We start from the raw sequence: 27,772 nt of genomic DNA on the forward strand, positions 1-27,772 counted from the left end.
AGTAACAGCGCTGGAAGTTGCTCCCCCTGGCTCCCAGAATGCTCTATGCACTGGATCTTCCTGTGCCTTGCCCTGCATAAGCAATGAAGAGCCACAAAAAAGGATACTAAGGATACTGTGAAAGCAGAGCCCTCCAGATCAGGAAATTCTGTTCCTGACAGGGCATGGACCAAACGGGGAACTTTATAGGCCTGGTGACCAGATACAACTGTCCCCTCTGCAGCTCATCTTATTTCCTGGCTGAGTTACTTGTAGTTGATGAAGATTGGTAACAAGGTAAGGGAACAAGAGACTTGGTGCCAACGATATTCTTATTCCTCCCCGTGACTCTGTGGCAGCCAACACCTGAGCAGCTACAGAATACAGAAGTTGACAGTGAAACCTTTGGAAGCTGGGAGGAGAGAGCCTGATTGGAGACCCACTCCAAGAAGAGCCTCCTCCCAGACCATTAGCAAGCTATAGGGCAGGGTTCCAGAAGGGGAAGAAAATTTATCTTGCCCCATTCATCTAGAAGTTTCTGGGATCAGCTCATCACTACACTGGGGTGTCACAGTCCTTCAGCACCCTGCCACCACTCAATAAAACACTGGGAGAATGAGACAGCAGAGGAACTTGGGGGGCCCTTCCTCTTTCCGAAGTAAAACTGATAAGGGACAGTTCCAGCCGATAGAGTGAGCAAGAGTGTGGTCACAGTCAGGTGCCCCATCTGGACCTCCACACTGTATTTTGCCAGAGTCACAGAGCTACAGGTCCGGGACCTTGAGGCTCAGGTAAAGCAGAGGTAGCAGTCTGGAAGGAGCAGCCCTCCTGGGAGCCGAGGCCCCAACACGAACATTTTGTTTTTGTTTTTTGTTTTTGGAGATAGGGTTTCTCTGTGTAACAGGCTGTCCTGGAACTTACTCTGTAGACCAGGCTCTGCCTCCCAAGTGCTCAGATTAAAGGCATGTGCCACCACCACCTGGCCAACGGTCACTTCTTATGGTATAAATACTTCTACCATGGCCCACTATTAGCTGATAGAAAGTAGAACCAAGGGTGGCGAGTCTCTGTTCTGAAATTCAGGAGCAGAGTGGCCCTACCCCCATACCCAGCCTTGGGCCCAACCCAAGAGCCAATGGTCAGCTGAATGCTTCCCCAAACCTACATCCATCCTTTCCAGGGAGGGCGTCTCCTCCTGCCTTGCAGCTGGCATGGTGACTCAGCTGCCCCTAAATTTAGGGAAAGGAGCAGAGGGCAGAGCCAGCTGCCTGGCTTCCTCTTCTCCCCAAGATACCCCACCCTGTCAGCAGAGCGACTGGGCACAAGACTCACCTCATCACCACAGTCCCTGGGTCACACCTATCTGGGCTTCATTTCACAGCTAGGGAAACCATTCTGTTGGGTGCAGGATTTCCCAGATGGGAAATCTTTGACTGCCGAGGGAAGCATCGCAAACTGGGACTGTGGGTTATGGTATCCCATGCTTGTCCCTCCCAACAGGGTCTCTGACCCTGGCTTTTTCTTAGCCTGTCCTCCCAGCAGATTCCTCTGTGATCTCTCTCTCTCTCTCTCTCTCTCTCTCTCTCTCTCTCTCGCCACCCACACAGAGTGGGTCTAAGCAAGAACAGAACAGCTGAGCTAGGACGATCTTAGCCTTACAAGGACGAGACTCCTGAAGTCCCCATCAGGATGAACATCAATCAGACACCCACTGTTTGTTTCAGGGTACTCTCGCAAGCCTTCTGGGGTGAGCTCAGAATGAAATAACATCTAAATCGCATCTAAAATCCTCCTCTAGCCTTTTCCACCGTCCTGAGGCCCTGACCTGTGAGGACAGTGAACATTTTAGCAGCTGCAGAGTCTCCTCTCTGCTAAAAGCATCTATCCCCTAAGTCACTGCCTCCAGGAGGCCGTCCCTGATTGACTTAGTTGGTAAGCTTCATACTGGGACCTTGGCTCTGCTCTGTTTCTGCACAATTTATCCTCTGTTAGATCCATCTATGTACTTATTTCCTGATAAAACTGCAGACTCCCTGAGGACAGGCATGGATAGATACTACCTTTGAGTTTCAATGCCTGGCTTAATAAATGATCTATACAGAAGGGATGGCTGTGGGAACATTCCCAAGACCTCCCCAGGCTAAAAAAAAAAAAAAAATACTTCCAAAGGCTCTAACCTATGCTGTGCCACCTCTCCCCGAATAGACCACAGAGACCAAACAGGGGAGGGGATGGGGAAATGGGGATAGGTTTCCCAGGTCTCATGTCTCCAAGGCTGTTTGTTACCTGCTACCCGGTGAGCTACCAGCCCTTCCAGGTTCAGTGGTTCTTCCTCTGGAGTTCGGGAGGGGTCGGAAGTAGTTTCCTTTGGTGGGAGTTGAGGCTGAGTGACCAGACCAGGAAGAGAGGTTGGGGGCTCTTGAGGTCCTGCAGAACTATGGGGGCTTGGAAGGAAGGCAGAAGAGGCTGGACTTTTTGGATGGAAACTCTGGTTGGATCCAGCTGGACGCAGCTGATAATCGTAAGGTGAATAAGACCTGCCAGAAGAGACCAGCTCCGGGGCTCCCAGGGAATGCCCACTAGGGATATAGCCAGACCGGGACTGGGTCAGTGGATGGGACTGGCGGGAAGAGCCCAAGAGGGGCTGGGAAGCAAGTGGGGAAGTCCCTGGCCAGGCCCCAGGGACACTCTGGGACTTATGAAGAGGGGCAGCCACTGAAGTCGGCTCCAAGTCCAGCATCAGCATATTAAGGGCTTCAATGGACTGTTCGATCTCCTGCTGGGAGGCTGCCCTCGGGAACTCTGGGAGAGTAGGTATAGGGGTTTCTACTGACAGCTGGGGGCTAGGCTTGCTGCTGGCAAGACTCTGTAAAGGGGATCTCTCCTGCTGTCGGGGAGGTGGGTGAGGCTGCTGCTGTTGCCAAGAATTCAGGCCCCTCTGCACAGCCTCTCGGCTGCTGCCCCCACGGGCTGGAGCTTGGGGCAGCTGGGGCTCCACATCTGGAAAGGACTGGGATCGGAACAGACCACTGGGGTCATAGCCACAGTGGGCACTGGTCACTTGTGACCAGGCTGGGTGGGGTCCCTCACGTTGGTAGCCAGCTAATCCCTCCTGAGCTGAGTAGGAGGGTCGAATGGGGGCCGAGTGACTGCTGTGGGGTACCGGTACCATCCGGTTGGCAGACTCATAAGGGTAGCCTCCACCATTGAGCATGGGTTCTGTGGAATAGGACTTGTCCAGACCATTGGTCAGTGGGGACAGAGTCTCTGGGTATCCACCTTCGCTGGTGTTGGTGACCCCATCCAGGGAGGACAGCGTGCCCATGCTGCCCCCACTCTGCCCATCCTGAATGGGCAGCTCATCATCCAGAATGTCCGTCTCCCGCTCAGATGCCAGAGCCCCACCGTTGACGTGAACCTGGGCTGGGACGATGTGGCGGCCAGGGGAGGACACAGTTGGGCCCCCAGCTGGGTGGGACCTGAGTTGCTGAGCCCGGTACATGGCGCCTTGTTTCTCTCTATCTACACCAAAGCCGCTTAGCAGGCGATCGAGCTCCTTCTTCTCCTGAGGACTCAGAGAAGCAGGGGCAGTGGCAGCCCCAGAAACAGGCTCGTCGGTCTTGTCTGTCTTGGTGGAGGCTGTGGAGTTGCCAGAGTCGCTGCTCACAGACAGTGTGTGTTCCACATGGTTGGGAGTGGCGGACAGGGCAGGCCGTGCAGTAGTGACAGGCCCTGAGCTGCCATTCAGGGAATCCTTCTTCTTCACTTTGGCATACAGACTCCCATCCAGTGGCCCTTGAGTGTGACCCACCACTTCTGCAAGGACGACAAAGGGGACAGCAGGCAACACATGTCAGCAAAAGGCAGTCACGCTCATTAGTGATAGTCCTCCCAAAAGAGCTAAAGGCTCCCATCCACTGAGCCCCAAATCTCTCCTCACTACCCTGAGAATGGCAAAGAAGAAATACGAAAATATAGCAAATATACAATTCTAAAGACTTAGCATGCGTGGACTAATGTAATTTAGATGACTTTTCAAAAATCTATTTGCAAAAATTTACGCATTGCTATTACTGTGTTTTTCTAGAGGGCTGTGTATACAGCATCTAAATATGCTAAGTGTGCATGATTTTGCTCTTTATTAATTTAAATACACAACATAATGGGTGATACAAAATTTTCATATAGCATTTTGCTTATATTCCTTTGGCAAAGTTTTACAAACAGTAAATCTTTACTTATCACCACAATAAACATTCTTTTTTTCTTGTGGAAGGAAAAAAAAAAGAAAGAAAAAGAAATACGCCAGCCCCCTAACCAAGGCTTTGGGGAAGAGCCCTCCATGTTGCACTCAGCTTCAAGTGAGGTAGAGCCTAAGACGGTACAGACTGGCCCAGGCCAGTGTCCAGCTGTGGTACATCACAGCTTCCAACCCAGAGCAGCACAAATTATTCCACGGGCCTCAGCAACCTTCTTTTTAATATGAGGGCAAGAGACGAGGGAGATGGCTCAATGGGGAAGGCATTTGCTGCACAAGAATGAGGAGCTGCGTTCAATCCTCAAACACTCACATGAGAAAAAACAAAAATAAAAACATAGACAAAGAAATCCTTAGGTCAACCAGGTTAGACAAACTGAACCAACAAGTACAGGTACAATGAAAGACCTTTTTCAAATAGTAAAGTAGAGAAAGACTGAGGGGAGGAAGAGACACTCAGTCTTTACTCTGGCCTCTGTGTACACACACACACAATAATAATAATAATAATAATAATAATAATAATAATAATAAAATGAAGACAGTAACTAAATCATGTTGAATCATAGAAGACAACCCCTATTCACTGAACTCAAGACCCTTCCAACCGAATGAGCCAACGCCCTATAGCGGTATCACAATAAGACATCACCCACTGGGAGCCATGACTTCTGTTACCATGAACATCATTAATTACTGAAAGGGGACATCCTGAGTCTACTCAGCCCCTACCGTACCCACTTCAGGAAGCTTCTTCTGCTTTCCAGTCCTAGGAGTCCTGCCCTGAGTTAGAGGCAGCAGGGCCGGAAGAGGCATTACCTCAAACACAAGCACACGGAAGGTTTAAGTACGGAGACCTAAAGACAACCTTCAAGCAGGAGAGCCAAAGAGCGTCCCGGAGGATGGCAGGGGTATAAATACATACAATCATTCCCTTCATAGAGGGGATCTGGAGAGTTCCGGGAGTGGAAGGGCACTGGGCAGGATCCATGCATGCTCAGTGCTGGATTGGGCAAAGAGGCCGGAGTCAAAGTTAAAGGCAAACCAGCCCTAGCCTTCCACAGTGTGGTATATAGCTCAATACAAAGAATTTTCCAGAACAGTCCAAACAATGCCATTCTTCCCTCCCACTCACATTTCCAGAAGTTTCTCCACATTTCTCCCAGAGCAATGGTCCATCCTTGTGGACCCATAGTCCGTGACCAACAGGCTTAACTCAGAACATATAGGCCTCTAAAGAAGGGAGGGAGAGGCAAGGTGGGGCTGCAGGAGGCTCCCCAAAATAAGCACTCAGATGACTGCAGTTCCCAGAACGGGAAGGCTGGACTTCGGGGCTCCAGCAGTACCCATGCCAAACTATGGGGTAGGGCAAGGGAGAGTATGGGGTAGTGGGGGGTGCTAGGGCCAGGCCAGAGCAGTAGTAGAAGCATCTTAGGTATGAAGTCTGAGGGGTGTCCTTTTGTCTGCAGACAGCTCTGGAGAAGCCCCCAAGAGCAACACTTTCTCTGAAAGGAAAAAGTGAGCGCTGAGTGGCTTGGGGCCAGAGGGCTGACTCAGAAACAAGGGCTGCCCCGCCCCTGCCCAGGCAGTTCAATGACTTCACACCCTAAGGAGACAGCAGCCCAGTTTCAGCCCTCCCACCCCGCCCCACCCCCACATACCTCCTCTCCTAATCCAGACCCTAGGTATCAGGAAAAAAGGCACTTCCCAAAGGCTGTACCAACTCCAGCCAGGACCCCTCAGTCATACACAAAGCCAGACACAAGAGCCATGAGAAACGCACATGCCATAGAAATCAGTCAGCCAGACACACCAAGATGTGTCCACACCGAGGGCTCGCAGAGGGGGGAGAGAAACAGTAAGAAAGTGGGGTCTGTTTACATGTCCAAACACCAGTCACTAGAGTGCAGACTGCTAGACTGCAGAAGCCGTCTCCGTGTACCAGACATGTTACTAGTGTTACTAGGCACTGCACACATGCAGCGTTGCAAGGCTTGCTACTCAGGGAGGGCGAGGCTCCCAGGAAAGATGGAGAAACAGAGGTACAGAAAGGCAAAGGAATCCATTTTCAAATGTGTGGAATCTGTGAAAGCTTTCGGTGAGGACTAATTTACTTTGAAGACAGAGAGAGAGAGAGAGAGAGAGAGAGAGAGAGAGAGAGAGAGAGAATAAACACACAAAAGGCAGGAATACTCCAAAATAAATATTTAAACTTAAAGCCACAAACACTTCAAAAAGTACAAATGATCTTGCCGTGCCCAAGAATTATCCCTCAGGCCCAAAATGAGCCACTGAAAACAAACCCTCACACAGAAGATTATAGTCAGAAACAAGTGACCATATGACCACAAAACAGGAATGCCTCCAGCCATGCTCCTGTGAGCAAGGGCCCACACGCCACAGGCCACCACACGTCACTCAGAGTCTCAGAGATGCTGGCCAGACAATACATTCCAAACTTCAACACATGCTCCCCAGGGCCACGGAGCTGCAACTCTGGCCTCAGTTTCCACCGAGGCTCTAGGATCTACACAAGCAACCAGCCCTAAGTGACACAGCTGCCTGTTGTGTCTGACAGCCCAGGCTCCCAGGACTGTGGCCTGTGTGTGCCATCAGCCTACCCTGCACCAGACTGCTAAGGACTAAGGTGGGCCCCGCGTGGCTGCCTCTCTGTCTTGCTTGCCCTTATCTCCAGAGGACTAAAGTATGGGATAGAGAAGGCTTTCCTCTGGCCCTGTCTCCCTGAGAATAGGCTCCCTGTTTACTGGCTCCTTCCAGAGGGGACAAGTACCAAAACCAAGGGCTGCCATCCACAGAGATTTGTGAAGTGGTCTCTGGAGAGTGGGTCTCTTGGGCCAGAGGGCAGGGAGAGTTGCCTTCCCTCCTCTGAGCATGGGCAGCTTGCAGACCCTCCACACAGGCAACAGAACAGATGCCATTGTACGCCTAAGGCCAGGGTTCCTCTATAGGCTCTAACCGGCTCCTCTGGCTCCTCCTCTTCAGACTCTGAAGCTCCATCACTCAGCCACAACAGCCATGAGAGCCAGTAGTGCTGATCGGATCCGAGAACACGCAAAACTATCCCAGAATCCACCCAGGAGTTTGTAAAAAAAAGAGCATTCCCCAAGGCAGGCAGGAGCATGCAGGCTGATTCTCGGCACCTGACCTCCTGGCCCCTCCCAGCTCCTCCTTTCCCCTCTTAGCCAGTCCTCGCTCAGCATTGATTTTGAAAATGTCAATATTAAACTTGTTCGGCCATGTAACATATCTCGCGTGGGCTATTGTTCTCGGCAACGTCGGGAATATCAACTGCCAAGCCACTAAAGAAAATCGAAGAGGTGTAAATTATTTAATTAAACACTGCTTGTGAAACACAAAAGCAAACATATCTTGCTGTCCCCCAGGAGGGGGGCTAGTTGCTCCTGGCTACCAAGTGCAGGCCACAGGGGCCCCGCCCTCTGAGCTACCACAGCACCTTCACTGAGTGGCCCTCTACCTAACAAGGGCAAAATCAAGGGCAAACAGGCCTGCCCCAGCCCCAACAGGACTTCAACTGATGGCCCAGTGAGCAAAACCCGACCAGTGGAGCACGCTTACCCTCCTCCTCTGAGGGACACCCAGGTCAGTGCCTCCAGCCCCCCACACCAGGACACACACTCTCTGGCTCCCTCTCCCCCACCACAGGCACATTAAGTCCAATTTAACGGGACCACAAGAAGCCGGAACACAAGGCTGGTTTCAATCCATCAAAGCAGGAAGGGTAAAAGAGAAAGGCAGACACCAGAGGGTAGAAGTGGGATAAAGTGGCAGGGAGAAGAGAAGGACCTGTGGGGGGCTGGGGGTGGGGAGGGGGATCCAAGGCTTACAAGCTGAGGAGTCACCTTGGAATCCAAGGCCCAGCAGCCAATACAAGCATCTCAAGTAAAGCCCCCTGAAAAAGGAAGGAGGTCATGGATCAGAGAGGTCTGGCACAAAAGAAGGGTCTGGCTGGGAGGGGTCATGGGTCCTGGCCAGGTGACAACAGAATAGAAAGATCAACAATACCAGATATCCAGATTGTCATTGATCCTGGGCAGCAAGCCCCCAGAACCCAGTGCAGGTTGGCTGGGTGTCCTCTTCTGTCACAGACTGCATGCTGTCCATCTTTCAGGGAAATGACAAGTCCACAATGGAATCAGGGCCCCACTCACTTCCCCTGACTATCTGCTCATTCTAGCAGGCACTGGGAGATGGACTCAGCTCAGGGTGCTGTATTTGGTTGCATGCACCAAGGGGCCCTTGCTCCACCAGGGCAGGAATCCAGATGGACGAGTCATGGTTTTGGAAAGAACTAAGGAAAATCCCCAGCTGACTTGGATGTGGATCCACACACTGGGGCCTCCTCCCAGCAGCACCCTGTGCAGAGGTATGCCAAGCCCCAACAACAGCACCACCATAGGCCAGGACACAGATGAGGTAGGGAAAGTCCATCTGACACAACAAAGAGGAGAAAAGGAGTAGAAGGCGCTAAAGTTAAACCAGTCTTGGCAACGTGTTTTTTAATTCTGATGCTCTGGACTCTTCAGGAATTGTTAAGAAGGCAGATCCCAGGGCCCATCTGAAGGATTCTCACTGGGAGGCCAGAGCTGGGGCTGAGCCTCAGCACTGTAAACATGCTATTTGTAGCTCTGGGATCTAAGATTTGGATCCGAATGTGGAACAGAGAGATGCTGCTTGTTGAGACATCAGGACAGACAGCCCAGCCATGGGGAGGATGCGATGCTGGCCTGGCTAGCTCTGAGAAAGGCACCCCCTTCGTAAGGAGGACTCCTGGAGAAGAAAACCTGAGCAGCCAGCAGGTGCGTATGGAAGAGTGGATGATTTATGAAGGGCTTCAGAATGGGGCCCTGAGTGATAAAAAGTCCTTTGGAGCCAAACAAATAACGATCTATTGGAATACATTACCCAGAGCAGCGATGACCACCCAGAAATCAGTGCAGGGCCAAGTGGAAGAGGCACTCTGGACCCTGGCAGTTTGGAGCTAAAAGTGTGAGTGGAACCTCTGTGCTCCTTAAAAGTAATACTAGAGGCACAGTGTGATAGTGCAGGCCTCTAATCCTCGGAGGACCACAGAGACGTGGTTCTGAGGAGGACACAGAGGGAAAACATGCCCCCCATCCCCCACACCAGGCACACCCTTCACTTAGAAAAACAGCTCCCACCTTAAAATGGCCGAGTCAGCTTGCATCAACTACTTAAGCCACTTTGGAGCAACCTCCAAGATGCATGCGAGGGTCTGGATGCTTACTCAAAGGTTTGCTGAGTGGCAGCCTTCAAGAGCTAGGGCCCTGGAGCAAGGCCTGGCACACCCAAGCAGGCTGTGCTCCCTGCTCTCAATCCGGCCTGGCACACCCAAGCAGGCTGTGCTCCCCGCTCTCAATCCTCTGCTTTCCGTTTTCCAACCGCTCCCCTTACCCGAGGGGAAAGCCCAACCCTCCTGATGGACACACCATATCTTTTTATCATCTGGCCCTGCCCGCCTTTTGAAGCCTCTTCTTTGCTGCCCTCAACACCCCACACAGCCTCCGCTCTATTCGTACTAGGCTATTTCTGTGCTTTTCTCTCTGGCATGCAGTACACGCCGTTCCTCCTCCTAAAGGCCCTGCCTTGTCCCGATCCCATTGGCAAAAACCCCTGCCTCCTCCTTTAGACCCAGTGGCAACTCCTTTGGAGTCTCCCATAGGATGGGCCCTTCGCACTGCCGCTGGAACTCATCTGCCCTGTGAATCCATCACACACTGCATGACCATTATTGACAATTGTGCCTGTCTTCTCCAAGAATTCAAGTGTTTCCCAAAGAAAGGCATCTTGCTTCTCTCTCGCTCTAGCCTTAGTGCTCAGAAAGCACCAGGCACGTGGTCTATCAGTATGGAGCCTCTTTGGAGTTCACTGTAACCCTATAGGATATCTCCATGGAGAATACAACCTGCACATATTAGGTATCCCCATAATCCACTTGCCTTACATTTAAGTAGCCCCAAAAACTTGTGATAATCCTGCCATTCCCTGAGAGACTTCTCCATATAACCCAGTTGACAATCAGGGGTTCTAGGTGGACCCTAAGGCATCTCCAAAAGATCCTCCTTAATAGTACTACAGCAAAAATATCCACAAAGCAGGATTCCTCCTACTTCACAGCATAGGCCAAGTCCGTGGAACCTGACTTGGGCAGAGCCTAGTCCACGGATCTCCCTAGTCACACTACAGGCCAGGGGGCAATAACTTTGCTAGGCCAAGGACATCTTGAGAGTATCTGATGAAATTCTAGAATATTTTTAAATTATTTATTCTTATTTTATGTGCACTGGTGTTTCACCTGCACATATGTCTGTGTGAGGGTGTCAGACCTTGGAGTTACAGACAATTGTGAGCTGTCATGTGGAGGCTAGGAATTGAACCCGAGTCCTTAGGAAGAGCAGTCAATGCTCTTAACCACAGAGCCATCTCTCCAGCCTCTCTAGAAATTTTTTTAATGTGCATGCATTTTACCTATAAGCCAATAAACAAGCACTTTAAAGCCCATCTATAGGCCCCAAGTTAAGACAAGTTCATCTAGGGACTGGAGAGATGGCTCCGTGGTTAAGAACACTGGCTACTCTTCCAGATGACTGGGTTCAATTCCCAGAACTTACATGGCAGCTCACAACTGTCTGTAACTCCAACATCCTCGTACAGATGTACCTGCAGGCAAAATATCAATGTACATAAATTTCAAAAAAAATTAAAAGATATGTTCATCTAAAAGTTAGGGTGCTGCTTCTGGGATGCCCAGCACTCAGGACTAGTGTGAAGAATCCAAGCTCCAGGAGGAAAGCACACTGACAACATGCAAACCTTTGGGGGACTTAGAAACTTCCAGAGCACCCTAATGCTTTAACTAACCTACAGGAGGACAGACAAGGCCAAGAGGAACCATTGCCAATGGCCCAGAAACTCCAGGAGCTACTGAGAAGGCTTGCCTGTGTTACAGACACCTCTTGGGCTCAGTGGCCAGTCTGGCTTCTACCTGGGGTCACTTCTCGTCTGTAGCTATCTAAGAGGATGTCAGCTCAAGCTGCAGAGAACTCTGAGAATTTCTACAGGGGGATGAGCATCCTCTGGGGTCTGAAGATCAGCAGAATGAGAAGTTGAAAGGCCACACCCAACCTCTAAAGGGAACCACAGAGGGGACACAGCCTCGAAAATAGGAAAAAAAGGAGGCACCAGCAAGCGACACCCAGGGCATGTAGGTCTACTGTCCATGGAGAGCTGTCCACTGGTGTAATACAGACAAGCTCGGAGTCTCAGGTTCCTGTACAGGGGATGATGAGCCTGGGTGTGGCAAGAGAGACCCCTGTCTTTTTACCACCCTAATTAGAATACATCTGAAAAGAACCCTTAAGGTTTATAGCAAGCAAACAAGAGGGGGACAAGTGTGAGCAATCTCACCAGCATCACACAAACCCACGTCCATGGGTCCAGGAAGGGTGGGGTGCTGTCCCCTCTGCTGAAGCACAAGAAAGGTGTGGGAGGAGGTGGGAGACCCAGTGTCCAGAGACAGCGCATCTGGACTTGTGGTCACTAAAGCAGGAAAGTCAACCTAGAAAGACAAGAAAAACTACTGCGCCTGTCCGGCTCCACTCTTCTAGACTGGGGGCAGCTAAACTGAAGCCTGGAGGGACTCAAGGTCAACTGGGCACAAAAGGAGCCATTTTAAAAGCCTCGATCTCTTAGAGCTGAGAAAACCAGGGGGATTCATTCCCCCACTTTATAGGCTGGAAGTGGTGCTCAGGGGCTCAGGGGAGCTGAAGGTCACTTGGCAAGGACATGTCAAACTGACTCTGCGTGCAGTGCTCCTGACTCCATGATGGTTCAAGGTAAAGATGACTAGGAAAGTGGCACCTGGGAGGAAAAGGAGGAGACAATGCTCCAGCTATGGTAGGAAGCCATTAGCTTCAGGCAATATGATATGCAAGGTCCAGTACAGTGAAAGTGGCCGATATGTCCACTGGGTCTTCCTTAGGAGGGATCTGAGGTGCTGTTCCCACAAACCATCCTAACTGGATCCCATACCATGCCCTCCAGAGGGAGGAGGTGGGAGATGGTGACCGTGACCTTCATTTCAGACCCTCCCAAGCAGGGACCCTATCTAGAAGGCAAATGACCTACCCTGGCCACACATCAGCTTGTGCACACAGAAAAAACGTGAAGTCCCGGCCAGACTTCACCTGTCCCGTCCCAAGAAGCCCTGCAGACCTAGCGCCTGACTCCCCAGCCTGGTGCTATAACCAGAGCCTGGCACACCCACTCCCCGCCCTCGCCTATCCAAGTACCAGATAGTCCAGACACATTCAGGATGGTAAAAATAGCTACCAAGTCTTCTGCCAGGTCAGGATGCTGCCTGGGCACTCAGAGAGCCCTGACTGGAGAAACAACAGAGTGGCCAAGAGCCCTGCCAATGAAGATGGGGAGAAAGCCGTGAATGGGAGCATTATGACCAGCCTTGGGGACCCCATAGTTTCATCTGCAAAATAAGGGAGTGCCCCTAAATAATACTTCACAAGCCACCTACCGTGGACTCCCATGACATTCTCTCTACCCACCACAATTCCACTAAAGACGAACCATTGCCCAGAGAGACCAGACAACTCAGATACACCATACTCCTCCACCCCGCCATCCTTTCTCCAAAATCTGTGACCATAATACGACCCAGAGAGTCCCTCCAGGAGGGAACACCAAACCAGGCTGACACAAGCATATCCCAGTGCACTCAGAGGTGGCCCTGCACAGACTCATACCCTCCCGGTATCAGGTCTGAGGGACGCTGAGCTCCAGGCAGAAGGTGCCCACCCCAGGTCCAGCAGAAACCCACATAGGGGACAGACAGGGGACAGCAGCACAGCTAGCTGCACTTACCCTCTGAACAGAGCAGAAGAGCGGCTGTGGGAACACTTGGATTTGTCCCCTCTGCTTCAAGTTTCAAGTAATTTCCTGTCCGGCTACGGCTACAGTTCTCAAGCTGAGTGTCCTCCTCAGGCTCCCTGGGACTGTCAGGGGGTGGGAGGAGCCAGTGCCGACTGGCCCTGCACACACACACACACACACACACACACACACACACACACTACTCCCTCCCTCCCTCTCTCCCTAGCTCGCTCTCTCCCCCTCTCGGCTCAGGCTCACTCTGGCTTGTAGGAAGCCAGTGGGATCAAACTCTGTCTGTAATCCCAGCCAGCTGGGTCCCCTGGGCTTCACTTATCCTGCAGCTATGAAGCTCTTGAATGACATCACAGTGGCTTCCCCTCCAGCCCAGCCCTGCTCTGAGTCCCAACCCAGCCCCAACCTCAACCCCAGCTCAACCTGCCCCAGCACCAGAGTCTGACTCCAGCCTCAGAGCCCAGGCCAGCCAAGCCCCAGTCCCCAACCAAGGGCCGTTCCAAACTACAGCAAACAAAGGAAAAGACCCCGGAGCAAAGGAGATCAAGCCCAGAGGGATGGGCAGGGCTACCAGGCCCTGGGAGAAAAGAGCATTATGCGAGGGACTGAGATTTCTTTCTCCAAATTTTCCACATTTTTCCCACTCCCGGCAAATGGAAGGCAGAGCAGATGACAACAATTTTCCAGCCGTTGAGCAGTAAGGTGGAGACGGATTTTGTGTGTGTGTGTGTGTGTGTGTGTGTGTGTGTGTGTGTGTGTGTTTTTCCTCCCCTCCCCAACCCTACTCACGCCACCTCCAAGCGGAGTGTAGGACCCAGGACACTTCAGTGGCTTAGAAGAAGAAAAAAAGAAAAGGCCCCATTTGTCCCAGAGAGGGCTGGGGTGCCACCAGGAGAGGAGGGCAGAAGTCCCAATAGCTTTGGCTTCTGGCCCAGAGAACCTTGACACAGTCTGAGCAAGGCTGCTCTGAATGCCGGTGGGGGTCTGACTGGAGCATCTGAGGCTGCCTTCCTGTTAGCACTGTTTATTGTCATCTGCAGTAGTCGCAACAAGTGGGGCCACTTCTCCGAGGGTCAGGATGCCCACTGTCATCGTCAGCCAGCCAAATGTGTGACCAACCACTCAGCAGCACACAGGCAGGTGCCTGGAAGTTCCCACCACAAGCTTGGCTTGCCCTAAAAGGCAAAATTACCAGAGGACAGCCGCCAGGGCACCAGGTCCTTCCATGTTGTTTGTGTCTTACTTGGATCTCAGCTGAAACTTCCAACTCGATTCCCATGCCAGCGGGAGCTTTGCTTCTCCCTTGGAAGAGTCCCCCCTCTACCCTCCCTTAGCTCCCAATCCTTTGTGACACCTAGGTGCTTCCACAGCTCAAGACTGTAGCCACTTTGAACCTGCCAAAGCAGCTCAGGACGGAGAGCCTGCCAGGGGAAGACCACCAGCCCCTCTAGGTCCCCCTGTGCCCCAGGCATCACACGCTGGCTCCTTTCCTCCTGCCCAGTGCCAGCTGCTTCCGACGACTATGGAGAAAAATGAGGGGAGGAAGAAAACCGTTACTCGGGGCCCCTGCAAAAGGACCTCTGCCCTGCCGGTCTCCGCTGATGACACAGCTGAGCGAGCAAGGCAGGCAGCCAGTCTCATAGACTCCGGTGTTTGTTTTTGCATATTAGAAATAAAACCCAAGCTAGGCAGTGGTGGCGCATGCCTTTAATTCCAGCACTAGGGAGGCAGAGGCAGGCTGATCTCTGAGAGTTCGAGGCCAGCCTGGTCTACAAAGTGAATTCCAGGACAGTTAGGACTGTTATACAGAGAAATCCTATCTCAAAAAACCAAAAGATTCCAAAGATAAGGAGGGAAAATGGGACTAGAAAAAGTCTCCTCTATCTTGGACTCCAAACTGGTGGAGACCACAGCCCACAGGGACTACTGCAATGGCCCCCTTGTCTCCACAGCATCTTCTAGAACTAACCAGCAATGCCCAGGCTCCTGAAAGGGTTAAGGTGCTCCCGCAGACACGCCTGTCCCCACTCAGCCCACAAACAACAGCAGCAGCCCAGTTTGATTTCGCTTCCCATCTGAACACCATCTGTAGTATTTTGTGAATTACTAAAATAAATTTAACTTAAACCAGTTCTGAGCACCAAACTTCATGAGATCACACACTTGCTATGCTAATTATACACGTTTTACTTTTTCTTTGAGAGTTTTAAATCTTTTGATAAATCTTTCGTAGCCCAGGCTGGTCTTCAACTCACTACACAGCAGAAGATGACCTTGAATTCTTGATCCTCCTGCCTCCACCTCCTAAGGGCTTGGATTACAGATGCTGGGTTACTTTTGTTTAATATACATTACCATGGGCATTCCTGAAGTCAGTTCATAACCACTGAGACAGTGTGGCCAACAGACAGGACCGTGGAAATACTAGGTACATGAACAAGTGCCAATTTACTGTGAAAGCCGGGAAGGGCACTGGCGTAGAGGACAGTCACTACCATGACTTCTAGCACATTGTCGCAACCTCAGATGCATGGTTTTCTGGCCGAGCATCTGCGGGGTCACATGGTGCATTCACTGTGACCTGGGAGTCCTGCTTCCTATAAATTTGGCGTGACTGAACCAAGAAAGAACGCACATGTAGGATCTCTACAGAAATTAGGATTCCAAGAAAGATTTTCAGAGTGTGAAGTGATTTCAGAATGTAAAGAATTCTTTAGATTGCTGACCTGTGTTCCTGAACTATGAAACGTGAATATGTGAGCTAAGGAGTAGATGACCTCAATAAACAATTAACAATTGTATAGACAGAAAGAAAGAAAGAAAGAAAGAAAGAAAGAAAGAAAGAAAGAAAAAAAGGAAGGAAGGAAAGAATGTGTGTGTGTGGGTGTGTGTGTGGGTGTGTGTGTGGGAGAGAGAGAGAGAAGAAAAGAACAGGTGCCAACTGTGACCCTAACCTGACGACCTCTAGAAGGCTATGGGAGCCCCTAGGGAGTCCTCTAAACACCCTGACTAGCAGGACACAGTCTTCCCTTGTGAGATGAACACAGGATTAAAGCAAGTTCAAGTCTAGCCTGGGCGACATAGTGAGGTTATGTCAAAAAAAGAGAAAGGTGGGTGTCTTAGGGTTTCTAGTGCCGTGAAGAGACACCATCACCACAACTCTTATAAAAAAAAAAAACATTTCACTGGAGTGGGCTCACAGTTCAAAGATTTAGTTCATTATCGTCACGGCAGGAAGCATACTGGCATACAGACAGACATGGCATACAGAGAGGTAGCTTAGAAGTCTGTCCAATCCACAGGCAGCAGTAAGAGACAGTGCCACACTGAGGCACATATATATATATATATATATATTGCACATATAAAACCTCAAAGTCCACCCCCAGGGACACACTTACTCCAACAAGGCCACACCTCCTAATAGTGCCACTTCCTATGGGCCAAGCATTCAAATACATGAGTCTATGGGGGTCATCCTATTCAAACCACCACAGCAGGAGAGGAAGCAAGGTAAGGAGAGAGGGGCAGAGAGATCCCCACTTCACCCCAAAAGACAGAATGCTCCATGGCTTGGGAATCAGAATTTTAAAATGCCCTTGTGGGCACAACCAAGCTTGCCCAATGATGGTCCGTCCTCGTGGCATCTAAACATTTCCTGTTATGGGACTTTACCATCTTCCCATTTCGTCTTTAAGTAACAGAAAGAAGGGGCTCTTAGCTCTCATGGTTGTCATGTCTCAGGTGACTTTATGGTGCCCTTTAGGTCGCTCAGAACAAACCAAGGTCCTCCAAGAGACCCCTACAGGTACTCAGGGTGTGTGATGTCCTCTGAGCCCGCCTGGACAGTCCACTCTCACTAGCTTATCTGTGCCACTGCCCTGTCCCTAGGTGCTCCTGAAACCCTCAAAGGGAGGCTGTATAGCAGGCCACATGAGAAGTGCACTACCTTGTACTGTCTGGAAGCCATACTTTCTATAACAGACTCAGAGTACACCTAACCCCATTGCTTATACCAATCCACCATCTGCAAGGATTTAGCTGGGAGCACGGTGTCTCAGCAACCCTGCCTCACCGGGCCAAAACATACAACATGAATGCTCGCTCCAGGATGTATAATTTAGCCTCCCCTTCTCTGATAAAAGATATTGTACTGAACGTCCAGCAAAGGCAAGAGTCTCATGAAATGACCCAGCCCTGGAGGATGTGATGTCACTGAAACTGTGAAGATGTTCAGTTCTGCTCCGACTTCTGTGCAGTCAGCATTCGTTCCCTGCATCCAAGACTCTAGAGGCAGGGACGTGGACCCAGAGACCTTGTGGCTGCTTCTAGGTGCCCAGGATTCATCGAGTCCCCAGATTTGCTGCCACTGCGGGCAGCCACCCCAGGCTATTCCCTAGAATCACAACACAGTCAGCCCAGGGGACATCCTGAGTTCAGCTGCTGGTCCACCTGATCCCAGCCATCCAACTCTAGGAAGCAGAGGTCCCCACAGATGGTTAGAGCCAGAGCCAAGATCACAACTCGGGGCCACTGGCTCCCGGAAGGAAGCCATCCCTTACGCCAGACCTGGGACACTTGCCCAGAGAGAGGTGGCCGAAGGGTCCCAGAAGCCCAGCACACAGGGACCATAAGCATCCCCTGCTGATCCAACAGTACAAAATGGTGAGACACTAGAGGACCACACCTCACTGGAGAATCAGCTTCTGCTTATAGAGCCAATGACTTCTCCACCCTCCCAGGACAGCCGTGGCTCAGCAGAGTCCTCATCTGGGGAGAAGGGAGTTCAGCTTGCTATGGCCACAACTTTAAGAAGCAGTTTCCTGTTTCTATCCTAATCCCTTTTCTCTATTGACTGGCAGGTATAGAGCATTTCCCAGGCCTGGCTCTTGGCTCTTGGTCCGTGTTAGTGTCCCCCACCTTCTTCTCTCTCCCTCTCTTTCTCAGATGTCTTTCTTCAGGCCCTGTTTACCTCTTTCCTTTGAGACAGGGTCCCCTCCCTGGCCTAGAACTCACTAAGAAGGCTAAGGGGACCTGCCATTGAATCCCAGGGCTCCTCCTGTGCTCACCTCCCCCATCACTGGTAGTAGAAACACCCAACCACAATACCTGGCTTTCTACACAGGTGCTGGGATAGAACTCAGGTCCTCATGCTGGCAAGGCAAGCACTTTGACAGCTAAGCCATCACTTCAGTCCCATGGCTCTTGTTCTTAAGGGACAAAATGATTGTGTGTCCTGTCTTCTGGCAGTCGTGGGGTTAGGAAAGAAACAGGGAACAAACCAGTGTCTCCAGAAGGGCTACTGCATGGTCTGTGAGCAGGTCCTTGGAGTAAAGCTGCAGTGCGGGGTGGGGGTGCCGTGTGCAGCACCAGGTGGTTGCTACCCAGGGAACATGTAGCCAGAGGTATCTGGAAGAAATGCCATGGGCATACAGCAGGCAGACCAGAGCTAAATAGAGAGAGGAAGGTTCGGGGAGGGGAAACTGAGTTCCCAAAAAACTGGACTCCAGTTCAGCTGTTTACTGCATGACCTTGGCTGGCTTAGTTCTCAGAGTGGCAAAATCCACTGAGGAAAGCACGGTGCTCTAGAACTTCCGGTTCTAGGGAGAACCCGGGATCATGAAAGAGGCAGCAGGCATAGGCAGAGGGGTGGGGGCCGGAAGAAGCACCCCACACCTTGTGACAGACATGGTTTCAAGTAGCTGAAGGTGCGGGGAGAGAGGAAGAAGGCGGGGTGGTAAGAAAGAGGGCAGGAGGGCCTGCTGCCTGGCAGGCTGCAGCACTGAAGCTGTGTGTGTGCGTGCATGCAGCTGTGTGTGCATGCAGGTGTGCGTGCATGCAGGTGTGCGTGCATGCAGGTGTGCGTGCATGTGATGGAGGAAGGTCATTGGCTAATAAAGGAACTGCCTTGGCCCATTTTATTGGTTAGAGGATAGGTGGGAGGAGTAAACAGAACAGAACGCTGGGAGGAAGAGGAAGTGAGCTCAGTCTCAACAGCTCTCCTCTCGGGAGCAGATGCCTGAGAGAGACGCCATGCCCCGCTCCCGGGATGAAGCTCCGACCCAGGATGGACATAGGCTAGAATCTTCCTGGTAAGCGCACCTTGGGGTGCCATACACAGATGATTAGAAATGGGCTAAATTAATATGTGAGAATTAGCCTAGAAGAGAATGGGCCAAGCAGTGTTTAAATGAATACAGTTTGTATGTTGTTATTTCGGGCATAAGCTAGCCGTGCGGGCAGCCGGGGTGCTGGGGACGCAGCCCCGCTGCTCTTATTACTACATGCATGCAGCTGTGTGTGCATTGCAGCTGTGTGTGCATGCAGCTGTGTGTGCAGCACTGAGGCTGCAGGCTGCAGCACTGAGGCTGTGTGTGTGTGTGCATGCAGGTGTGTGTGCTTGCAGGTGTGTGTGCATGCAGGTGTGTGTGCTTGCAGGTGTGTGCATGCAGCTGTGCGTGCATGCAGGTGTGTGTGCATGCAGCTGTGTGTGCAGCACTGAGGCTGCAGGCTGCAGCACTGAGGCTGTGTGCGTGCGTGCATGCAGGTGTGTGCATGCAGGTGTGTGTGCATGCAGCTGTGTGTGCATGCAGGTGTGTGTGCATGCAGCTGTGTGTGCAGCATTGAGGCTGCAGGCTGCAGCACTGAGGCTGTGTGTGTGCGTGCATGCAGCTGTGTGTGCATGCAGGTGTATGTGCAGCACTGAGGCTGTGTGTGTGCGTGCATGCAGCTGTGTGTGCATGCAGCTGTGTGTGCATGCAGGTGTGTGTGCATGCAGGTGTGTGTGCAGCACTGAGGCTGCAGGCTGCAGCACTGAGGCTGCGTGTGTGCGTGCATGCAGCTGTGTGTGCATGCAGCTGTGTGTGTAGCACTGAGGCTGCAGGCTGCAGCACTGAGGCTGCGTGTGTGCGTGCATGTAGGTGAGTGTGCACAAGTGGGTGAATGTGTGAGCACATGTGTGTTGCATGTATGTGTATGATAGAAATATGGTCCCAGAATGCCCTACGGTCTTCGCCCAGCCCAGAAGACCTGAAGCACAGTTCAGGGCTACAGGGGCAGGGCAGGCTGTGGAGAGCAAGCCTTCTGGGGGAGTCTCCAAATCTACTCCAGGAAGGCAGCAGGCAGGCCCAGCCTGGGAGTATGGTCCCCAGGAATAGGATAAGATTATGCAGGAAAGCAACTATCAGCTCCCAGATGAATGTATGCATTGGACAAAAGACAGACGGACATCTGGCCCTCCTGGCTCTCCTCACCCTACTGCTCCCAGCAGGGGCATGCTTCAGAAACATCTTCACCTGGGAAGGTGGAGGAGAAGGGAAAGAAGGATGGACGTGTTTGGGGAGCTAAGGTGAATCAATCAATGTCTGCATCCATTCACCAGGCGACCACGCTTAAGCTGGGGTCTCTCGCTGGCCTTCAATGCTGGCCCAATGCAGCATCCAGGAAGGAGTTAAAGATGATCCTGTTCACATGCTCTTTCTGCTCCCCAAGACAAAGGAGCCCAAAAGGGGGACAGGGAGGCACACAGTCAGGGCTCAGAGGCATCAATAGTAACAACAGAGGGGACCACGTGACAAGCTCAGAACCAAGCACCTATACACCAATGGCCAGGCTAATACTGAGTCCCTGGAAGGGGCTCCCTGGGAATTGCATGCATGTCAAGGAGAGCTTTGAGCATGACAGGTTCATGTGTAACCTCTGGGCAGTCCACGGCCACATAAGGACCCATCTTCGTCAGTGGGTCAGTCTCAAAATAATGTAAGCTCTCAGCCTGGCAGAAGTACTGCCGCAGGGGCCGCAGGGTCTGTGTGCCTCTCGAATACAGCTCCTGCTGTGAGGCAGGGGAGTGCAGGGCTGGAAGTCCAGGGGTTCATTCAGCACACTACAGGGGACTGTAGAGAGTGACCCACGGAGTTCTCTACAGTAGAGTGTCTGCAGAGTAACCCAGGGGCTCAGTGCACAAGAGAACTGTGCGGAGGGTCTGTGGAGTTTTCTACATGAGTGAGTGTGGGCGGAGCAATGGACACAGATGATCCGTATTCCCCTTTAAACCAGGCAGTTCACTTCTGTGATGAGTGAAACGACCTTCCCTGACTCCCAAGCCCTCTATCCCACAGGGAACCTTCCTGGATAGGAGGCAGCCCCCACCCCTTGGCCCAGCCCTGGGCCTTCCCACCCTGGCATCCTACAAGGAACACCTGTGGACACTCAGAGGTCCCCAACCTTAGTTCAGACAGAGGGGGCTGTGAGGGAGGAAGGGAGAGGAAAGATCTGAAGGAAGTCTTTGCTTTCATATCAAAGTCTGACCTCACTGCTCCAGGGGTAGAGAGCACAGAACCAACATCAAAGAAAGCTTGCTGCCGACCCCCCCACCCCCACCCCCCGCCAGCAATCAAAGCAACACACAACTAAAGCCTCAGATAAGCGTCAGTGACAGCTGTCAAGACGGGAAACTAGGCAGTGAGAAGTCGGGGCCTCACCCTCAGCCGGCTTTGCCTCGGCTCACCAGGCAAGGGGCCTCACCCTCAGCCGGCTTTGCCTCGGCTCACCAGGCAAGGGGAATCCAGTTGGAGCCAGCAGGGCTGGAGGACATCCAGCTCTGCCCTTAAAAGATCTATGTCCCTGTGGGAGAGGCTTTGGGCACAAACAGTTTCAAGAAAGGAGAGAAGAGGGAACGAGGAGTCTGGAGTGGAAGACATGGTGTCCTCTTTACCCAGAAAGCGAGTCTTGTCAGAGAACTCTAGAAGTCGCCTTGTTCCTTTGCGGACACTAGCCCCAATCACTCATGTCACCCACACAGGTGCATGAGTGGAAAAATTCACCCCAACTTCAAGAAAAACTATCCTGAAGCTGGACAGTAGTAGCACATGGCTTTAATCTCAGCACTCAGGAGGCAGAAGCAGGCAGATCTGTGGGTTTGAGGCCAGCCTGGTCTAACAGAGCAAGTTCTAGGACAGCCAGGGCTACACTGAGAAACCCTGTCTGTCTCAAAAGAACCAAAAAGAGAAAAATGAAACATCACCCATTCCCGTTTCTCAGCCCATAACTACAAGGGTTCTCCTGGTTACCAGACCCCCATCGCAGACCTCCTCTCTCTAACCGTCCACCAGGTAAGAGAGGGGCCTCACTCAGCAGTGTTTACCAGACAGCAATGACAGCAGATGGGGAGTCCCAGCCAAGGGTACCAAGAGGTGACTGTGGCTAGCATTGGTTTGTTCCTCTGAGCAACGGAAGGTTACTGGAGGCCTGCCCACCTTAGGGAAGATGTTCAGCCAGACACTGGCTGAGGCACCTGTTTCTCTTCTCCTGTTGGTTGTGCCACTGGCTAGAGGCTCTAAACTCATCTGAGGCTATTTTCTGCCCTGGGGCTAGGGCAGAAGCAGTGACTTACAGGAAGTCTGTAAATATGCACCAGCCTTTAGTGGTCCCAAAGGCCAAGCAGAGCAATAAAGAGGCCGATTTGTTTTCATCGGAGAAATGCTGAAACTTAATCCCTGAGCAAGTTGACCCTGCAATGGCTGCACCTCCACCCACAGCAGAATTAGACAGTGTCGTCCCCCCCACCCCACCCTTCCAAGATGCCCAAGCTGCTCCCCTGGGGCTGGTAATGGGAGGGGGACAAGCGAAAAGGCAGCTGTGGCTCCAGCTTGCCGAGGCAGGCCTCTCCTGCCCTGCCACTGGTCTGCAAGGGTCTCCATGATACAGGCACAGCCGTGGGCTGACATGCAGGTTTCCTGTTTTAACTCAGGTCCTTGTTCCTAGGGTTCCAAATCTCAAAGCCGCGTGGGACAGGAGGGCAGGGTTCCCCCAGACTCCTGCTCACGTGAAGAAAGAGGGAGAAGTATTGGGATGATAGACAGTGGGTACCAGAACTCCGGCTCCATCCCTCATCTGGCTGTGCAAACACTGCTAGGGAACCTTAATCTCTGTGCTTGCTACTTCATCTGGGAAACCACTGGCTCACAGGCCATGGGCAGAGGTAAGGAAGTCCTGGCTCTCCTACAGTATCTCGCTCAGGGGATGAACACAGTGTGGGAACGGATTGCCCTCTGGCTGCAAATGTCAATTAGTACAGCCCTTAAGGGGACCAACCTGTCACTGCCCATCCTCCTGCGAAAGGTGGCCTGTGACTTGCACAAATAAAAACAGCACATTCCCAAGACGGCCCATGACAACTTTTCTAGAAACAAAAAAACCAGGCTGGGAATAACCTAAAAGATCGGTTACTTAAATCTAGGTTTTCAAGAAAATACTATGAATTTCCATGAATAAAACACAGCACATAGGTATGGTAGAATATTATGCAGTTAAAAAAAAGAGAGAGAGAGACGCCTCTGATGTGCTATTTGGGAAGATCATCATCATCTACCATTTGGTGGAAGAGTTTAGGGGAAAAGTCATTGCAATCTGCACAATGGCTACAGATCCTAAGTGACCTGGCCCCCATTAGATGGGACGTATTCTATCACAGCCTCCATTTAAGCCACACCAGTCCCCACTTATGATCCCCAGACATCTGGGCTCCTGGCCCAGGACTTCTGCACTTGTTATCCCCATCACCTGGAATGTTCTTCCCTAGTTATATACCTGGGCATCTCAATCCTCCTCCAGTCTTTGCTGTGCGCTTAATAAGACCTGCGTTTAAATTCCTAACCTCCATGCCAGCTGCCCATCCCAATCACTCTTTCACAAGCAGAGCTTAAGTTTCTCTTGTCTCATAACATACTGCAATACTGTCTTACATGCCTTTTTATTCTGTGCCTTTAATTCTGTGTGTGTGCATTTGTGCAGGTATGCACATGTGTGAGTGGAGGTCAGAGGGCAACCTCGGATGTTGTTCCTTGGGTGCTCTCTATTTTTTCTTTTTCTTTCTTTCAGTTTTTTTTTTTAAACTTATCAAGTAGGCTGAGGTGCTTGGTCAGCAAGCCCCAGGACTCCTCCCATCTCTGCCTTACCATGTTGGGATCACAAGCACATGCCACCATCATGCCAGACATCTACATAGGCTCTGGGGGTCAGATGCAGATCCTCACGGTTCTGCAGGCACTTTTTTGAGCCATCACCCTAGTCCCTGATTTTCTTTTAAACCATCTGCCTTCTTCCACCAAAACACAAGCCCTGGGCTCTTGTTTCCCTCACTGTCCTGTCCTCAGCAAACGGGGAATCAAGGGGCCGGCATATGCCGGCCCTCAACAAATGCCTGGGGACTGAGGGCACAATGCTACTGAGGGCCCAGGTGCCACCCACCACACGTGATCTGTGCTCCCTCCCCTCCTCCACTCAGTACAGTCGGTGGGCTCAAGGGTGACCTAGAACCATGCCTTTTCTCGTCTATATTCTGACATGTGGTATTTGGAGGGGCTGTGACCAGTGCTGGAGTGCAGACCCAGCCTGGGAAGTGAACCCCAAGAGATGAGCCACCCCGGGGGGAGGTGCAGCCTGCATTAGGACAGTGGGAGCCGACACTGGACAAGAAAGCAAAGGTCTGATTTAAAGGTCCGCTTCTAGCTGGGATGTCTAGAAGGTCGTCTGACTCACTTCCAGAGGTGTTTTACAAGGTCCCTCGGAGAGGCAAGGCTTCGTGATAAACCTCTAAGTCACTGTCCTAAGCTGGGTGTTTTCCTTCTCTCCATTTTGAAGATGGGACTATTGATGCTCAAAGGCTGAGCACTTTGCCAAGGGCCAACAAAAGGCAAGAGGCAGAGCTAGGACTTGACCAGAGCAGCCTGAACCCCAAGCCCATGCTAGCACCTATCCTCAAGGCCCTGCCCGCCTAGGGACTGACCCATCCTGAGACCCTTCCCCCATAGGTCACTAGGAGACACTTCCACATTCCTGAGAGAACCAGGCTGTTGCTGAAGCCCATAAGCTTCATGGTGAGGTCTGGCAGGAAGGGGCGTGGAAAGGAAAGGAGGTTAGAAAAGATAAATCACCCATGGGCAGCCTGGGAAGTGGAGGGAGGGATGGCATCCAGGAAAGCACTGATCCTCTGCCAGACCTAGATCCCTTGAAACAATTTCCCTAACACAGCCCCCAAACTGTCAGTGGGATAGAAAGCAGGCCAGAAGACCAGCCAGGAGGGCGGGGCTCTGCAGCAGGAAGGACAACTCCGTAGCATGAATCCCCAGGAGGCCGGGGTCAGACAGCAGCTCCTTGATGAAGCTGCTGGGGAGACAGGTACCCAGAACAGGGCCGGACAGTCAGCAGTGGAGCTGCTTACAGCGAGGCAGAGGGCAGACACTCTGGACCAGCCTCGGGTGTCACCCCAGGCAAACATTCAGGACAGGGAGTGAGGCCAAGGATCCCCAAAGCAGGGACAGACACCCCAGTGCTGAGAAGCATACTCCAGAATCTAGAAAGAACACCCTCTCCACTGAGGGTCTGGATTCTAAGGCAGTCTGAAGCCCTCCCGGGGGTCAATAGTCACTAGAGCTGGCTGGTAACAATTGCGGCTGCCCAGGTAAATCTGAGGAACCAGTGACAACACCGTGGGTGCGATCCTAGGACATGTCCTCGCTGTTCCCCTGTCAGACAGTCTGCCAGCCAAGAGGTCGGGGCTTGCTCCGCTGCAACACCATCCAGCTCTTAGTCTCCTAGAAAAGGGATCTCTGAAAGACTGAAATCTAAAGAGAGAAAGCCCTGTACCTTGAACAGCAGGGAGGCAACAGGACCCAGGTGTGGCTGAGGAAGCATGAACCTGAGCAAGCACCCTGAGCAGCACACAGCATCTGTACCTCCCCCCCTCAACCCCCACCCCGCCCTCATTCTATTCGCCCTTACCTCACACAGATCTAGCGAGCATCCACTAAAGACTCAGCCTTCAGGAAAGCCGGGCTGACGTGATTGCTTGTACTTTCTTTTTCTAAAAAGGTTTTCCTCCTGCCTCAGCTACCACACCTGGCCTCGAGTGCTTTTCTTAACCTCAGCTTTCTAGACTTTGATCAGTGTCCCTGACTTTTAGATCTGAGAAATGATGCTATATCCATTGCTAGGGCCCAGCCCCGTGTCATGAAGCCAACTGCTCTGAGTCAGGCGTCATCTCCTGGCCAGGACCCTTCCCCATTTGGCTGTGGGTTCAGGATGGCTGGAAAACATCCCTACTCCTGTCCCCAATCATCCCCAGACTTGGCTTGCCAAACCTCAGGACTAATTGCCTACTACTTATAGTAAGTGATTGATTAAGAACTGGGGGAAGAGAGGGAAAAAAGAAAAAGGGAGAGGGAGGAAGGATGGAGGAAGGGAGGTGGATGAAGAAAAGATGAGGAAGGGAAGGGTGGAAACAGTGGAGGGTAGAAGAATAGAAGAACAGAGGGAAGGGGGGATGTGAGGGGGATGATGGGAGAGGGGAGGATAGACAGGAAGCATATTTAGTAGGTCAGAAAAGCATGTGATCAATGGCAACTTAAATCCCATTCTTGGATATGGATGAGGACATGGTAGCCTAGGCCGGGGCCAGGTCACTTACATTCATCTCCAGGTCTGGCAGGAAAGGAAGGGGAGCAGGGCCTGAGGGGACAGAGAACATGTTCCTTGTCCCCAGCCTCCATCTGGGCACTGGGCTGCAGGCAGCAAGCTTGGCACTGCTCAGAGTGTGGCTCCAGCCTTCCACCTCCTCCCGATGGCAGAGATTGAGAGACCAAAGACCCATTCAGCAGGGAAGGGATCAGCTTACCACGTGCTCCGGACGCAGACTGCTGCCCAAGCCTGCCAGCAACAGTGCAGGGCAGGCTAGTCGAGGGACCAAGGGCATCGGGATAGGGCCAGCCAGCCCCAGCCCACGGGGAGCAATGCTAAGCAGGTGGCTGGCAGATGCTGGGTCATGGGGGTCACAACAATCTTGTGTTTGAATCCACTGATTGGCCCAGCATTTTGGAGACGACTCTTCTTTAAAGAGGAACCCAGAATCCTCCCAGAGGCCATTTCATGACTATACACGTCACTGTCACTGCAGGTACCCACATCTCTCAAATACCCACGCAGCACTCACATCTCAGGGTCTCTCTACCCAAGGAAGCCAGGAGGACAGCACCGGGACTAAGGAACAGCCAGATAAGCTACCAGGTTACCTGAGAAGTCTCCAGATCTGCTGACAAGGGACTCAAGAGCCACAAACCTACAATCTTCCGAATCTACAGGTGACTTGCCCACCCTCCCAATGGTGCCCAGCAAGCAAGAAAGTTCTAGAATGTCCATCACCTCCTCTCTCCCTAGCGTTAGGAAGAGCAAACTTTCTATGCCCTTTAAGCACACACATATACACATAAACATGAGTACATATGTACCCATGCACACCGCACAAACACAAACCTGCCACGGACACACATGTGCACATGCACAGTGATGGCCAGGCAAGGGCTGACAAGGTGAGCTGCCAACTCTGAACTGACGTCTGAATTTACCAACACTTTGGATCTTCCATCATGTCAGAGTAACCCGAGAAGAAATGGAACTGGTCTTAGCATCATGGGGACAGGGCAGTGCAGAGTAGAGAAAAATGGCAGAGGTGAACAAAACCAAGTGGCATTATAATCACCTCCTACATGCTCCAGCTAGGCCTAGAGGTGACAGACGTTGCTC

The 27,772-nt window shown here is 51.8% G+C and overlaps 1 protein-coding gene across 14 annotated transcripts in view; it reads right to left on the reverse strand.

The window, feature by feature from the left end:
• The window catches only part of Tns1 (tensin 1), a 229,143-nt gene that overhangs the window by 39,675 nt on the left and 161,696 nt on the right, over window positions 1-27,772 (reverse strand). For all 14 annotated transcript variants that reach the window (XM_041650703.1, XM_041650702.1, XM_041650701.1 and 11 more), the window contains one exon: window positions 2,266-3,795. In XM_041650703.1, the coding sequence (XP_041506637.1) occupies window positions 2,266-3,795 (1,530 nt within the window). The remainder of the gene's footprint in view (window positions 1-2,265; window positions 3,796-27,772) is intronic.

The sequence above is a fragment of the Microtus oregoni genome, unplaced genomic scaffold, assembly GCF_018167655.1.
Source record: "Microtus oregoni isolate MIOR12 unplaced genomic scaffold, Mior012 000004F_ref0000308, whole genome shotgun sequence".
NCBI classification, from domain to species: domain Eukaryota; kingdom Metazoa; phylum Chordata; class Mammalia; order Rodentia; family Cricetidae; genus Microtus; species Microtus oregoni.